The sequence below is a fragment of the Pundamilia nyererei genome, unplaced genomic scaffold (assembly GCF_000239375.1).
Source record: "Pundamilia nyererei isolate P.nyererei 1_Seehausen unplaced genomic scaffold, PunNye1.0 scaffold00110, whole genome shotgun sequence".
Lineage (NCBI taxonomy): Eukaryota > Metazoa > Chordata > Actinopteri > Cichliformes > Cichlidae > Pundamilia > Pundamilia nyererei.
This window is the reverse complement of record NW_005187511.1, coordinates 1710940-1727066: the sequence shown is the minus strand read 5'-3', so window position 1 is coordinate 1727066 and position 16127 is coordinate 1710940. Positions and strand designations below refer to the sequence as shown.

Here is a 16127-nt window from a genome sequence, read left to right as displayed (position 1 = left end):
TTTTAAGAGGACAAGAGCGGCGAGGTCTATCGCGATAGCTTAATTTCTCTATCGAGTAAAAGTTATATCGCGATAGATATCGTTATCGTTCTATCGCCCAGCTCTAATATCCTCCATATCTTAATAATTAAAAGACTGAAACTAATACAGAACCTTTGAACTGCTCTGTAAACTAACAGAAACTGAACTCAATAAAAAAAAATTTAAAAAAAAAAAGCTAAAACATAATAAAAAATATACAAATCAGGGACACCGACACATACACGCTAGGGCAGACCACTGTTCAAAATACAGGCGAGCTCACCTCTGCAGTATGCAGCTTCGCAGACAGGTGAACTAAACGGCCGTTGTTTTGTGTGTCGAAGCTGATATACGGCCCCAGTGATACAACCTGGGAGAGACCTTCATCCAGGGACTTTGCTGTTTGCAGAGTCCGTCCCTGCACAAAGAAACCATTACAGGTACAAAGTGCTGTCTTTAGTCTACTGTTAAATCATCGTGACCATGATGATCTGAGCTACTTAGAAGGAAATGTTTCCTACCTCATTGGTGAAGAGAACATAAATCGAGAGGAAAAACAGTCCCACACCAACAACTGCTCCTCCTGTAGTTTCACTTAAACGCTCCAGAAATCCAGGGTTGGACTTTGCAGACACTCGCTTGTGTTGGTCTGGAAACTGGACAAACATAAGAAAAACCTGAATAAACACAACATCAACAATTGGGCGACAGAACAAAGTTTTGGCTTCTCATTAGTTATTTTCTATATTCAATCTTTTAAAAATGACATGACCGTAACAAGACATAACCAGTAACTTAACAATAAACTGTCTTTTTAGTTTATATATATAATAATACACCAGGTGTTTATCTGAAAACATATGATGGTTCAAATACATGAATCTTAGAAAGCAAAGACACACATTCCTCTGATTTATTACAACTAATCCGGGACAAGCCAACTGCAGTTCTGGTGAGAAGTTTATATCCACTCATCATGGACATGAATGTAATTTTGAGCTTTTTGCTATGTATTTGAACTGTTCTGCTTTCAGGATGTAATCATTGTACAACATACATCTTTACTGACTTTAAAAACCAAGGATTGGGTGAACAAAGTTGGAATTTATTTGGGATTTTCTCTAATCCACACAAGGTCAAATATATATATAAACCCCCACCAATATTTGGTTAAATGTCTCTTGGTATGTTGCACCTCAACCAGACACTTTTGATTACTCAATAAGTTTGTGTTAGAATTCTGGCTGGGTATCTGACCATGCGTTTTGACAAAATTGGTAGAATTCATTTGAAACAGTCGGTTTCCTGGCATGGACATGGTTTTAAGCATAGTCCACAAATTTTCAATAGGGTTGAAGTTGGGGCTTTGGGGAGGCTAATAAGATTAATGTTAGCCTGCTTTATCTATTCCAAACAGTCTTTGGTGTCTGCTTAAGATCATGCAACTGTGTCCAAGTTTAAACCATCTAACTGTTGATTTGAGGTAAAGGTAGCCCTCCTCCTTTACTATTCCATCTACTTTGAACCAGTACTGCTTGCAGCAAAATTTGTTGTTTAGAAATGAGTTCAAGAGGCCTTCTTAACTTGTGTAAATCTGCAGTTCTTCTTAGATCATTATCAAGCTCCCCTTTCTTCTGGTCAATCATTGGATCGCTGTCCTTTTTTATGCTGAGAAACTAGCATTTTTAGTTGATCTTGATAACCAGTGTAAAGTTAATAGGCCTTGGTTTATCAATTTAACAGACGCTGAAGATCCTTCAGTATCAAAATACAGTGAATGTATATTTATACTTGAGCCCGTAGAAAATCTAAATTATTTTCAAGCTTGTGCACCTAGTTCTTGTTTTTAAAGTCACCACCCTGGGGAAAAAAAAAAAGAACAGTTCAAAGAAATCATTAAAAGCCCAAAATTATGACGTTCATGCCCACGATGAGTGGATGTAAACTTCTGGCAGTAATTGTATGTGTCCCTACATGCAGCCTGTGGTCCCATGTCTCATCATGTCTTAGGCGTGAAAGTGACACGCCCCTTTCACACTTCCTAATTTAATTTTCATGTCTGGGCGAAAAAATTAAGACTAAACGACGACTCACCGCTATTGCCATTGTACGTACCAAATTAAAGCATTAGATGATGATTCGTCAGATTAAACTGACTGAAAAAAGGCGGCAGTTGAGGGTCTAACGCTGCAGCAAAGTTGTGTTAACTGCACACATAAATCCGGAAGGAGTTTACATTTATAAAGTAGAACCAAAGACCATTATTCGAGCCACCTACTGTCTGTGCTGAAGACATTTCTCTACTTTCTCGACCGCCAATTTTCAAGGAACACGAAGATGCTAGCAACCACAAACTGACACGCCAACGGCCAGTAAGCTTTCACTTTTACGCTGGAGTATCCCGAAACTCGCCCAGAGAGGCGGACTATGTGAGATAATAAACTGTGGTTCCCGCCCAACTCGTCGGTTGCCCAAGTGATATTAAGCGATTGCTTTAAGGAAAAAAAAAAACAGTTCCGGCACCGACCCGGAAATCTTTTTTCTCGAGACTTCATGGGAAATGAAGTTTTTATGGTGACTGTTGTCAATACAGACGTGAGAAAGAAAAAAAATACTAGAAATGTATTAGATATTTATTGATATTTAATTTGTTTTAACAGTTCAGAGGAAATAGTATACTGTAAACATATATAGAATGTACTATACTGTTACTGGAAAGAAAAACAAGCAGGCTCACTGAAACCCACATACATCATAAAGGAAAATATTGAAAAATATTTATTATATTTTAGTTTTATACAGAACATGAAACTTTATGGACGGATGTTGTTCATATTATGACACCTAGTGGTGATAAACAGAAGTACCTCAAGAATATGCACATTTGTACTTTTTCTCCACCACCTGGCATTTAGTTTCTTTTCAAATTATAACCACGACAGCGTATCATTAATATAGCTGTTTGTTTGTTGCTTGGTTGTTTTACAGATTGTAATCATATTACAAGAAAGCAGCATACTCTTTTTCCTTCAATAATATAATTTTTAACAAAATAAACAAACAAAAAACTGAAAAACAGACACAGTAATTTGAAAATGTGACTTAGTATCATTACAACAGTGGGATATATTATATGTATAATAATACCTCAATCTGCAGTGACTGAGAAGCTCATAGAGCCAATCTCTCTCTATCACACACACACACACACACACTGCATAGATGGATCATAAGAGGATTATTGCAAAGGGGAACACCAAGCAATTGGTGTCACCTATCATCATCACACCTGTTTCTGTCTTACTACACACAGACCCACACTCATAGACTGTGACAGGCTGCGGAAACAAAGCACTGGTACTCGGTGAGGATGGAGCAAGAATATGATATTATCGTGCTTGGAACTGGACTGAAGGTACGAAATTTATATTTGCTGTAAAATCTAAAATGAAATCATCTCTTTTGAATCTCTCTCTATATATGATTCTGTTGGTTAACAGGATTTTATGCCTACTTTATTGTCAGTACAAAGCTTGAACCCCGTGAACTGAGCAGGCCATCTTTTGTCATGTGGTCTGAGGTGGAAATGTTCTGAGCTGACCAAAACCAGAAACCCCGCTGTGAGCAAGATATATATTTTCTGCAAAGTGCTAAAAAAAAAGATGCCTCACAATAACTGCGACCTTACCAAAACAGTTCTCAAGCAGAGGCACAGTCCTTTTACTAAGCACTTGCAATCATGACTTCTTTCATTTCCTCTTTTCACTCTTGATTCAATAAGTGATTAAAGTCTGTAAGTGACTGGACTTTCTGCCATGTTTTTCTCGCTTTTACTAATGATCCACGTGCAGACTTGTTAAGCTCTTGCTGGCTGCTAAGGAGGATTTATGGCAATTACCTCTTTAGTCTAGTCCTGATCTGTATACCTTAAACTACCAGCTGCTGATTCGGACACATTTGCCCCTCTGTTTTCTTCCTCATCTCTTTCAGGAATGCATCCTCTCTGGTTTAATGACTTTAAGTGGGAAAAAGGTTCTCCACATTGATAAGAATCCTTATTATGGAGGAGAGAGTGCATCCATTTCTCCCCTTGAGGAGGTGCAGGCAAACAAATACAAAACTCATGAGCATGCATGCACGTACCTTCATTTGAACACTGCTGATAATAAGGTGTTTCCTTTATTTGCAGCTGTACAAGAAGTTTAAGACTCCTGGTCCTCCAAAATCGATGGGCAGAGGGAAAGAGTGGAATGTTGACCTCATCTCCAAATTTTTTCTTTCCACCGGTGAAAGTTTACTGTTTATTGGCAGGTGTTTGTGCAATGTCTTGCTGATTGTTTTGATAGAAATGAGCATGCTTTAATTTTTGGGTGCTGTGGTTTGTGCAGGTCAGATGGTAAAAATCTTGTTGCACACCGAGGTTACTCGGTATCTGGACTTTAAAGTCGTAGAAGGCAGCTACGTATACAAAGGAGGAAAAGTGCACAAAGTCCCCGCCAGTGAAAAAGACGCAGATGCTTCAGGTGCCAAATCAAGTCATTCCACTTTTTAAGACAAGTTTCCAGACGGCCATAGCTTTATAACGCTGAAAAAAACATATTTTCAGATCTGATGGGCATGTTCGACAAGAGGAGGTTCAAGAAGCTGCTGCTCTTTGCTCTGAACTTTGACATAAGAAACCCTCGTACCCACCATGATGTGGATCCTCACAAAACGACCACAAGGGAATTGTTCCATCGCTACGACCTGGGACTTGATGTCATAGAGTTTATAGGTCACGCCATAGCCTTGCACAACAGTGAGAGGTCAGTTATAGGAACTTAAGTGAAACAACACTGAAAACAGATTAGATTTAAACCTGTCCACCTGCCGTCCTCGCAGTTACCTGGACCGGCCCTGTGTGGAAACCATCAGTCGGATCAGGCTGTACTCCGATTCGCTGTCCTGTCGAAACACCAGTCCGTACCTCTACCCACTGTATGGTCTCGGGGAGATACCACAGGGTTTTGCCAGGTCAGGTTCTCACTAGTTCTTTGATTTATGTTCATCAACAGTTTAATTAGTTTAATTCGACTATTTTAATTCGAGTGCAAAAATCCTAGATATTTGCACTCTAGGATTCAGTGCAAGTATATCATCATCAGCCTCCAGCAAGCATGACCTTTAGTGGATGTTCTTCCACTGAAAGTTAAAAGTGGCCCCTTTTTAAAATTTCCATTTTATCAGTCAGCATGATTCACAATTCAAAATAAATCTTATTTATCATATACCAAGCCCCTCAGTTCATCCTTTAACAAAGGCTTCCTTCCACGTCCCTTTAAGAAAACTTTCTTCTGATTGGTTGCTCCTTGCAAACAAAAGGTTTGAGCTGCAGGTGGGTGGGGCTTATCTTCTCAAAGCTAGAGCTGCGTACCTGAAATGATCACATTAGGGAAATCCAGTCTTAATGACAACATTCAGAGCCAAGAGTGGGAAAAACTTTATAAAACCAAATGTTCAGAGATGCTGATGTCTTTCTTTTAAACTTTTCTCATTTTTAATGTGAGCATGTGCCATTATAGCACTTTCTAGCACACATAAAGAAAAGCATAATAAAAGCTGTTTAAAGGAAACGTTCATACATTCATGCTTGCACTTATAAGATCCAGTCCTCTTTGTGTTTCAGACTGAATGCAGAGTATGGAGGAACGTTCCTGCTGAACAGGGCAGTGGATGAAATTGTGATGGATAGTGGCAAAGTGAAAGCTGTGAAATCTGAGGGGAAGGTGGAGTAGACAAAATTAAGCCCTGCAGTCACTGTCCAGGAGGCATTTGTACTCCCACTGATGTGGTCTTTTTTTCTCTCCTTCTAACAGCTGTTCCACTGCAAACAGTTAATCTGTGATCCCAGCTACGTTCCCAATCGAGTGAGGAAGGTGGGGCGTGTCGTTAGGGCGATCTGTTTTCTAAATCATCCAGTTAAACACACTCATGATGTCAGCTCCTGTCAGATCATCATCCCTCAAACTCAGCTTAACAGGAAGTCAGGTACTAAGTTATACTACCACAATATCTAACATGTACAAAGTTGAACCCTCTGACCTGATCTTCCTGGATTTGCTCCTTTACTACTTCCTCCTCCATGCAGACATTTATATATCTGTAGTGTCCTTTGCGCACAACGTGGCATCAGATGGGATGTACATCGCCACAGTCAGCACAACTGCAGAAACCACCAACCCAGAGAAAGAACTGCAGCCAGGACTCGAGCTCCTCGAACCCATCGTGCACAAGTTAGTGACACTCTGAAGACTTAAATCTGACAGTTTGTGTTTTTGTGGTGTGATTTAATTCAGTGCAATTCCTTCTTGTTGAATTCAGATTTGTGTCTGTCAGCAATCTGCTAGTTCCAAATGAAGATGGAAAAAAGAGTCAGGTAATGATGGGGTTTCCCCAAAACGAAAGAAATGACACGACTGAAAATAGGATGGTGGCCTTAATTTTTTTTTAAATCTCTTCTGTCCTTTTAGATATTTGTGTCCCGCTCGTATGATGCAACAAACCACTTTGAGACTGAGTGTGAGGACATCAAAGACATGTACCAGCGACTCACAGGGACAGAGCTCAGCTTTGCAGGATCCAGGCACCAGTCTCATAACTCTGATGACGACTGAGGACAGCTTGATGTCAGCAGCTGGGAGGCCGTAAATGTATGTGGTGTATAATCATCATTCATGGATGATTATATGCCACAGCTGTAAAGCAGAGGGTGTGATGTAGGGTGTAGACTGAACAGAGAGTGTGCTACGTAACTGCCTGACGTCTCTTTTGCCTCTTAATTTGTTTGCTGTAATTTCTCTCTCGTGTGGAAATCTGCTAAATAATGATGTTGCTACTTTGTTATGAGAGAAGGTAATACATCAATATGACTTTTCTGCTGGATAGTTTTTACATCGGTTGTTTACACCAGAGTGAAACTTTTTTTTATTTTATATTACTTATCAAGTTATATTGACTAAAAAACAGAAAATGTTGTGAAAGTATTGAATGTAGTGTCTACCTTCACATTCAATGTTTGTTTGCTCTTCAAATTCACTTATGTATGGCTGAATAATTTCTGCATAAGGAAAAGAGGTCGCCTAACTGGATGTCAATCAATCAATCAATCAATCAAGGCTTTATTCGCCACATGCAGGTTGCCCTGCAGTGAAATGGCCTTACACACACAACACAGACATCACATGGGGATACAGGTCAGAGATCGGTAGCGTTACAGAAAAAAACCCCAAAAAAAACCCAAAAACACTGAAATATACACTACAATAGGAAAGTACAAGAGGGAAAAAAAGAGACCTCTACTCATGCTGGGCTCCTGGGAGGACAGCATGAGAACAGGAGAAAAAAAAACCTCTGCACAAAAAGCACATAAATGTCCACAGCACAACATTATGGAACACGTGACAAGCAACAGGGATGGGTAACTTTAACCAAAGTTAAAGTTAATTAGATAGATTTTTTTTAAAGTGTTGATCAGTGAGAGTGTTTATGAGCTGCAACATGCAGCTTGTGAGCGATGAGGGTTTAAAGTGTTCAGCCTGACGCTGGGCATCTTCACCGAGACAGATGATTAGCGATGAATCACACTGATGTGTAAAGGATTACTGGACTCTCTTATCTGTGGGGCTTATGTGTGAGAAGGACAAAGCCAATAAATTAGATGCTGCACAAACAGCTTGTCAGCGGCAGCGTGCTGGATGCAGAGGACGGACAGACGCACGGAGTAAAGAGGCTTATCCAAATGAAGGACACTGGCCACCAGCACCTCTGGTAGCCACATTAAAATTATTTCTTTAACAAACGATCCCCTTTAACTGCTGCCCAGATCACATTCAAAATGAAAACACTGCATGCTGAGGTGATCTTACTACTGATTTATTGTAAACAATAAAAATACATTAGACTTATGCTGCGGTAAAGCATTTATATTTTTATACAAGCAAAACTTGTGTTTATATATAAGAACATGCTTACACTTTATTACAGTCTAATTCTGGATTCCTTGACTTGAGTCTTCTTTTAAACTCATGCACACAGAGCTATAAGCAGCTATAAGCAGAATTACAACGGTGATGTGAGACATTTTTATGTGCTGGCTGAAATGTGTGACAGGAAACCCAAAATCAGCATTCACTGGTACACAAACCTCACAGAGATCACTGGGTGAAGGTGGCTGCTACTGTGCTCGTTTACAGCTCTGTATTTATAGACTGTCAGATAGTTATGTTACACTGGGCCTTTGTGCAGCCCTCAGCTGTACGAATTAAGCTTTTAGCATTTTAGCTCCTCACCCTTGAGCTAGCTTCTCCTGACTGGCTGATCCTTTCAAACAGGTTTGAACAGCCAGAGGTGTGCGCCTTAGATGACCACATTAAAGGTATCAGCTCCCACTGACATCACCCAGAGACAAAGTTTAAAAAGAAGTTTTAAATGAACATCTTCTGGTACGACACTATAAATGTCAGGAAAAGCGTAAAAGAGTCACTTAACTTTGTCTATAAGGAAATAAGTGTTGTAATAAAGTGTTGGAGCTTGTTACTACTGGAGTTTTGTGCACAGGCAGATCATCAGTGAACTGCTGACCATTTGTAGTGATCACCTTCTACATGTTGTTGTTGTTCCCAAGGACTTCAAGTGCTGTGCTGGGTGATGGAGGGATCAGGCCTGCGGCTACAATTCTTCGCTCGCTCATTAGGAAGTTGAAGGTTGCACACGCGTTTGGCTGCAAATCAGAATAAATGAATGAAAAAAGACATAACAAGAGACAATAAGAAGTATTCCAGTGTCTGTTAGCTCATGCCATGCTGTCAGAAAGAGAACAGGATCACTTGTATTTTACCGTGTCCTGCACCTCCACAGAGATGCCTTTACTCTTCAGAAGTGCGAGCACCGAGGGGTTGATTCGTTCCAGTCGTGCGCCTGTGCCCAGCACGAGAATCTCTTCACAAACCAGGAAGAACAGACAATGAGGCAGATAACATTAACAATAACATTTCAGTGGACACATAGAAGAGAGTGGACACTCTGGCAAGGACATTAATGTACCTCACTCAGTGGAACACAAATGATTCTCATGTACAAAGACTGAGCTGAAACAGACTGAGCTGAAACAGACTGAGCTGAAACAGACTGAGCTGAAACAGACTGAGCTGAAACAGACTGAGCTGAAACAGACTGAGCGCGCTCGCTGCCCGACTGTTAAAACAGGCAGACACATGAACAGACGTTTGCCAAAAGAGAAGCGACTGTGCCAACAGTGTGGTGGAGCCATTATACAAACGGAGCTGCACTTTCTCACTGCCACTGCTCAGTTCCTCACACTTTCACAAGTCCACATACAGAGTGTTGGTGGTGCTGACTAATGAGCCAGAGCAGACTTTCAAGACGGGAACCATGACAGATAACCCAGCAAATGCTTTGGTTTTTTTAATAACTGTGGACCAACTCACTTTTCTCAGTATTTAGTTTTGGTTAAAAACTAGCTTAGAAAAAACAAACAAACAAAGAAAACATCTGCTAGTTCTGCTTTGACACTGTTGGTCATAACATTTTAATTCAAAGCCTTCATGATGCAGATGGTTTAACAGGTCCGGTCCTCGATTGGTTTTCATCACAATAATGAATCTTACCTTACAATACAAAGTGACCTGAGTCAACTGTTGTCGTAAAATTGAATTGTACTGAATTACACCTCCAAAAAAACTCCAAAAGTAAAAATTAATCAGGGGTTCCTCAGGGGTCTGCCCTTGGTTCTTTACCTCTTTAACCTTTAAATGTTCCTGTATGGTTCCATCTTTAAAGCAGACAGAATATATATTCTTATGCAGATGATACATGGTTCTACCTATCATTTCACAGTGATGATCATTTTACTCTGAAAAATTACTGGATGTTTAGAACATTTTAGAACTAAGCAGAACAGACACAGATATTTGTTGTTGGTTCAGAAAGTCAGAGACAGAAGATTTGTTCACATGAATCAACTCTGTCTCTGAAAGACCTCGAACAAGTCAGAAACCATGGCATCACTTTGCAGTGAACTCAGCTTTGATAATCAAGGTTACCAGAACTGCTTTGTACCACTTAAAAAACTCTCATCTTTAACTGAATCTGTGAAATCGGTCCATACTTTCACATCAAGCAAGTTAGGTTATTGTAATGTTCAATTTGCAGAATTGACAAAATCATCAGTCATCTGTTTAAAGGTCTGCTTTAGTGCGTATATTGGTACCTATTTTTGGTTCAAGCATGTGGAAGAGTGAAACACTTTCTTCTGTGATATCTTTCGAACTTCCAATCTGCAGAGAGAGAAAACACACACATATATAGTTGTTAAAATAAACTACAAAAAAAGAGAGAATTTCATAAACTTTCACAAACTGCAAGGACAGACTGGAAAGCACTTTCACCTTCCACTGCAGGATAGCAGGAGGCAGCACGGCACAAGGCCCATACACCCTGTTTCCATCGATATTGAATCCTGCAGAACTGTAGCTGTGGACGAGGACCCCATTGTCTACATCCTTCTGCATGACAGAGACTGTGGTGCGCTGGTACAACTCGTCATCGGAGGGTTCCAGTCTATGAGCTCGGGACAAAAATGGGCTAAAGAAAGACAACAAGACCCCCACAGTAAGTTAGAACCAGAACCATAAACAGTAGCAATTGTTTTCTATAGTACTGAAAAACTGTGGGTGTGAAACAGAGAAATCTCTGCACTTTGAATTTCAAAAAACAGGCTGCACCACGGAGCTGCTGCCCAACGGCCCACTTTACACGCCAACCCACTGATAAGGATGTGAGCCAAAAGCTTTCGGCCTCGTTCTGCAAGCCAGGAGCCAAAATATCTGCTCGTCTAAGGAGCTGCAGCAAATGTTAGCCTGCTGTCACACTTTCTTTCCAGGCTATTCCAGAAAACTGAGCTAGATCAGCACTTCTTTGATTCTGAGCTTCTCTGGTCAGATGGAGTCTCACCAGCGGCTTTTAGCAGTGCGACTGGCAATATAAGCCCGGGAAACAGCATGTATGACAGGTAGGTATGAGATAGTAGTAGATTAGAGGTCTGCTGCCTCTGTTGTGTGGAGTGGAGCGGGTGTGGTGGGTTGTCCACGTGCAGTTTCTTCAGTGACCTCCTGTCGCTCAGTGACTCAGACAGCTCCAGATTCTGACCAATGATGGTTCCAGCCTTGTGAATTTGTTTGTTGGTCCTGCTGGCATATCTGGCACTAATGCTGCCAGCAGACAACAGGCTAAGAGAAGAGCTCCAGCATTCTGTTGCACAAATTGATCGTACCCTTCTTGCACAAAACATCAGTGTTGGTCCTCCATATGATGAACAAACGCAATAAATAAATAAGAATAATCTCAAATTTAAACCTGGATGAACTGCAGTTTAGGTTGATCTAAATTTCCCCATCAGCTGCATAGTTACACTCAAGTCAAGTGGCTTTATTGTCATTTCAATCATGTGTAGTGGTACAATACACAGTGAAGCGAGACAACGTTCCTCCAAGACCATGGTGGTACATATAACAGACAATCAATACATGATTACATAAAGTGCAAGTGTGCAAAAATTGCAAAAAAACAAAACAAAGACAGTGCAACACCACCATCATCACATCCCAAAAGTGCTCTAATGGACTGAGATCTGGTAACTGTGATGTTTAAATGATGCTCAGCTGGTACTAGGTGGCCAAAAGTATGCCAGGTTCGACATACTGTGTACTTACAGATGCCTTTCTGCATGCCTCGGCTGCAGTGAGTGGTTATTTGATTTACTGCTGCCTTTCTGTCAACCACAAAGTTGGCCATTCTCCTACAATTCTCCTGCAACCTCTGACAAAAAGAAGGGATTTTCATCCAGAGAACTGCTAGTCAGAGGATTTTTTTTTCTGGACTGTTCTTTGCAAACCTTAGAAACGGCTGTGTGGAAAAATCCCAGTAGACCAGCAGTTTCTGAAATATTCAGACTAGCCTGACAATCTGACACCAAGTCACATTTCCTCGCCATTATAGTGCTCAGGTTCAGGCTTCATGCTGTGTAACTATAAAATATGCTGCCCTGTGATACCATATCAAAGGGTCCTATAAAGCAGTCAGTTCATTCATGACATAAGCTTGCATAATTTCTATTACCTTTTTTTTAAAATCATTTTAGGCATGACAAATATTAAGCCGCTAAGCTTCTTTAATATAAGGATATGATCTTTTACCTTATATATCACAGTCAAATTAGATTTAGATGGTTTGCGGGATAAAAAAAAAAACTTCTTAAAGAAACTTGGTGACTACTTGGTGTTGAACAACTAATAATAGTCAAAACAATAGCAGGTTGTATGCTCATAAATACTTTGACAATGTAAGTTAATGAAACGTGAGCCTTAAAACGAAACACCGCCCTACCTCGAGAAAGCGGGCACCGCTCTGGAGGAGAACAGAAAGCCCTGGGTTGATTTCTGAAGGAGAAATCTGGCAAAAACCGCAGCAGTGGCCATGTTAACAGAGAAATGGAGAAATGACCCAACCGGTGGCAGGCTGGGGGGCATAACACAGTGTAACACCAGACACTCGTTTCCGGTGCTGTGTAATGCAAAGTCGAACATCTTTCATTTATTCCTTTTTTGTTTATTCTTTAAAAAAAACATCGCGTTATCTTGTTTACATCACGCATTTAAGTTAATCAGATGCACAATAATAATAATAATAATACGTACTGAAGGGAAAAAAAAGGGGAGAGGGCGAAATTAACGGGATAACGGCTAACAGTTGGTTACATACGCATGGAGGTAACTCTTACGTAAAAGTATAGATATTAAAATATTAATGTCATTTTTATTTCCGTTTTTGTCGCCTATATGTCGGGTGTTATCCGTATTTAGCTGAAATTTCAATGAAGTTGATATAAAATAAAATACTAAGTCAGCTCTGTCTTTGATTAAAATGTCTGGGGGGCGTGTTCGGTGGGATGTGACAGCGCCCTCCTACGGTGTTTACGGTAACAGTCGGGTCAGATGATCCGAGCTGCATTGTAAATAGACATGCCTTCGTAGCCGCTTTAAATCACCCCCAGCAGAGCAGATTTCGGCATTCGGGCACTGCTTATCTCCAGATAACCCTTCTCTGTCGTTATCGGGTCGTTTCGCTGTCTTAAAGTGTCATTAAAGTATGTACCGGTCTTTGTACGCCTTCCGATCCTCGGAGCCCAACTCGCTGCACTTCGCGGCCGGAGAAAGCTTTTTAATCCTGGAGAGGAGCAACAAACACTGGTGGCTGGGGTCCCACTGCAGCTCGGGGGAAACCGGCTACATCCCCGCCTCGTATATCGAAAAAATCCAGGTAAAAACAATGTTTGCAATGCTCACTTTCCCTCTTTGGTTTCAGTGAATGGCATCAGTGACCGAGCTGCACCCTGGGGTGACGTGAAATCCAGGGAATGCGTAGTAAAGCGGCTGAATTGATGCGATCAGACGGATTCAGTGTACCGCTATATGTGCTGCAGTGCAAGCCATGTTGAGGGTGTCAGGGTGGGGGAATGCATGCTTGCGAAATAATAAGCCATAAATTATTGCAAAGGTTGCAGTATGGAGGGACATGGGGTGGCTTTTTTTCTTCCTGCACTGCAGTTGCTGACTGCGACAGAGAGGAGCTTGCAGGAGGATGGGACAGGAAAAGAGTCAGGAAAGGATGCAATATAAGAGGATGACAAGGGGAAATACTGAGTAAGGATGAGAGATAGAGCAGATTCAAGGCCACCACCTCTGCCACACAGAGCCATTGTTTCTGCTCAGATTAACTAATCTCCTCCTGTGACTGTGTATCATTTTCCTTTTCTGCTCTCTCATTGTTTTCAAAAGTAGCTGTTCCTTCCACATAACTTTGATTCCCTCTCAGTCACACCCAGATGAGCTCAGCAGTCTCCAGACTCATAGTGAACTAGTCAGAGCATGTTATTTAAAAGAAAAAAAAAGTGTCTCACAGGAGAGGAGCGCTGACTGTAATTAGTGACATTGGCCTGAATGTGCAGCCTCAGTGAGCATGTGTGACTCTGGTTAAAAGGCTGTTTATGTTAGATAACCGTCCCAGTTTGTCTCACCCTCAGAGCCATATGGCTTGCCCGGTTTTGATCATTTTGTATGCCACTTAATATTTCATTGAGTTTATCCCCCGCCTCTCTCTCTCAGGCTCCAGAGCAGGATGAGGTACTGCAGTCCATCGACAGAGCGATCGAAGGAATCCACAATGTGGCCTTAAAGAATGGAGGCAAATACAATCTGGAGCAGCGGGATGTTCTGCAGTGAGTGAAGCTCTTTATGGAGATGGTGCAGCTCAGTGTTTCTCTGTGTGCTGTGTTTGAATCGCTGCCCTCCTCTGTCGCAGAAAGCTCATCCATCACAGAAAGGAGACCCTCGCTCGGCGAAGTTCGTCCTCCGCCAGTCACAAACAGGGCCTCCCATCTTCCAGCAGTGAGATATCGCTCAGTCAAACCCCTCCTCCACCCAATGGCCTTAGCAGAGACTATCAACGACAGGGAAGCGTGCCGTTATCAGGAAGCATGGACAGTATGCAAGGACAACAGGGTTTTTATCAGGTAACAAGCAGGTGCAGTTTTTCTTACCTCATGCTCCAATTAATCTGTTAATATACCGTAAATGTGAATTATTAACATGAAAAAGCCTCGGTGCATGCAAGAGGTGCAGGGCATGGCAATCAATCTGATATATACATATAAATATTATTGTTTATTATTGTCTGCTCAGCTGTGATGCTGTTCTGGTGCATGTGCTGCGAAAAAGGAGTTTAAAGAGTGGAGTCAGAGCCGCTCTGTACCTGTCGGGTTGCATTTCTAAACAATGTTCTGAAAAAAAATGAAGAAAAGTTTCATGCTGGTGTTTGTGTATCATGCAGCACTGTGCAAAAGTCTTGAGCCACTCCTCATTTCTTTATATTTTGCTTTCAAGATGTCAGACGAAGTTTTTTTTAAGTGGTCTTAAGCAATAGTTCTCCAGGCTTTCTAAAGGTCTTTTAGAGTTTCTCTTTGAACATTTGCTGTTTTTTTTTAACTTATTTTTAGTTCAATCCTTTTACCTGTAACCTGACTGTGAATCATTCAGGCATACAAAAGGCACCTAACTCACAGGATGAACCACCGTTGTGTCTACATATAACAGACAACACAGGAAAGAACCAGTTAGTGTGTACTTAATAAATATGAGGAAACTGGACAGGTGAAGAATAAAAGAGGAAGTGTCAGGTATTAAAAAAATCTATCTACAGCTGATGAACAGTATCTGAAAGTCATGGCCAACAGAAATGCAGCAAAGACCTGACACAGTACCTGAACAATGCATCTGGCTCTGCAGTTGATCCATCAAAAATCAGTGGCAACAGCGGAGGGAGCGATGAAGCCAAATTCAGACTCAACATTACTGAAGCTATGTGCGATCACTTTGACAGAATGAAATAAAAGGCAGCCAAAAAGAGCTCTGAATGTCCTTCAAGAAGCCTGGAGAACTATTCCTGAAGACTGCTTAAAGAAACTAGAAGAAAGTTTGACTAAGAGAGTTCAGGCTGTGCTGAAGAGGCGGCTGTGGCTCAGGACGTAGAGCAGGTCTTGTGCTAATAGGAAGGCCGGTGGTTCAGTCTGCATGCCAGATATCCTTGGGCAAGATACTGACCCTGAGTTGCTCTGTAATGCCTTCATGGGAGTATGAATTTGTGTAAATGTCAGACAGAAAGCACTTAACTGTAGAAAAAAGTGCTTGTATGAATGGGTCTGTGAGGCATGTTGTATAAAGCAGTTTGAGAAACTTGCTGTATTAGAACCATGATACCAAATATTGACTTTCAGGTGCATTTCAAGCACATAACGAATGAGGCGTTCCTCAAGACTTTTTGCATTATAATGCGTGTCCCAGTACTGATCTATTTGTGAAAGGCGATGATATTAGCCGGAGTGTAAATGAGTTTTCATGAAGCTCAGACACAGGCCCGGCCCTAACCAATCTGGCGCCCCCCTACATCGGCAGTGTAGTGTATGTACTCACAAGAAACCGAATAGCTTTGTCTTT

General features: G+C 41.2%; 4 protein-coding genes across 6 annotated transcripts in view; 2 read left to right on the top strand and 2 right to left on the bottom strand.

Annotated features, from left to right (window-relative positions):
- tmem43 (transmembrane protein 43) overlaps positions 1-2560 on the bottom strand; it is an 8416-nt gene extending 5856 nt beyond the window's left edge. Inside the window, exons 1-3 of one of the 2 annotated variants that reach the window (XM_005741460.2) lie at positions 2300-2560; positions 543-677; positions 305-439 (exon numbers count right to left, since the gene is read on the bottom strand). In XM_005741460.2, coding sequence (XP_005741517.1) covers positions 305-439; positions 543-677; positions 2300-2317 — 288 coding nt within the window. In that variant the 5' untranslated portion in view covers positions 2318-2560. The other variant, XM_005741461.1, reaches the window with a different exon arrangement.
- On the top strand, positions 2096-6812 carry LOC102204896 (rab GDP dissociation inhibitor beta). The gene is made up of 12 exons (XM_005741463.2): positions 2096-2128; positions 3335-3436; positions 4012-4119; positions 4211-4307; positions 4410-4544; positions 4628-4826; positions 4903-5034; positions 5687-5786; positions 5877-6048; positions 6149-6293; positions 6382-6436; positions 6531-6812. Exons 2-12 carry the CDS (start codon positions 3392-3394, stop codon positions 6672-6674), a joined length of 1332 nt encoding a protein of 443 aa, XP_005741520.1. The 5' UTR covers positions 2096-2128; positions 3335-3391; the 3' UTR covers positions 6675-6812.
- Positions 6813-7943: 1131 nt separating this feature from the next.
- ndufaf3 (NADH:ubiquinone oxidoreductase complex assembly factor) lies at positions 7944-12729 on the bottom strand. The gene is made up of 5 exons (XM_005741456.2): positions 12463-12729; positions 10467-10662; positions 10289-10355; positions 8897-8997; positions 7944-8779 (listed from the first exon to the last, which is right to left on the bottom strand). The coding sequence occupies exons 1-5, from the start codon at positions 12660-12662 to the stop codon at positions 8660-8662; spliced, it is 684 nt and encodes a 227-aa protein (XP_005741513.1). The 5' UTR covers positions 12663-12729; the 3' UTR covers positions 7944-8659.
- A 48-nt stretch (positions 12730-12777) lies between these two features.
- The window catches only part of nckipsd (NCK interacting protein with SH3 domain), a 13773-nt gene continuing 10423 nt past the window's right edge, over positions 12778-16127 (top strand). For both annotated transcript variants that reach the window (XM_005741459.2, XM_005741458.2), the window contains exons 1-3: positions 12778-13395; positions 14241-14353; positions 14437-14647. In XM_005741459.2, coding sequence (XP_005741516.1) covers positions 13225-13395; positions 14241-14353; positions 14437-14647 — 495 coding nt within the window. In that variant the 5' untranslated portion in view covers positions 12778-13224. The remainder of the gene's footprint in view (positions 13396-14240; positions 14354-14436; positions 14648-16127) is intronic.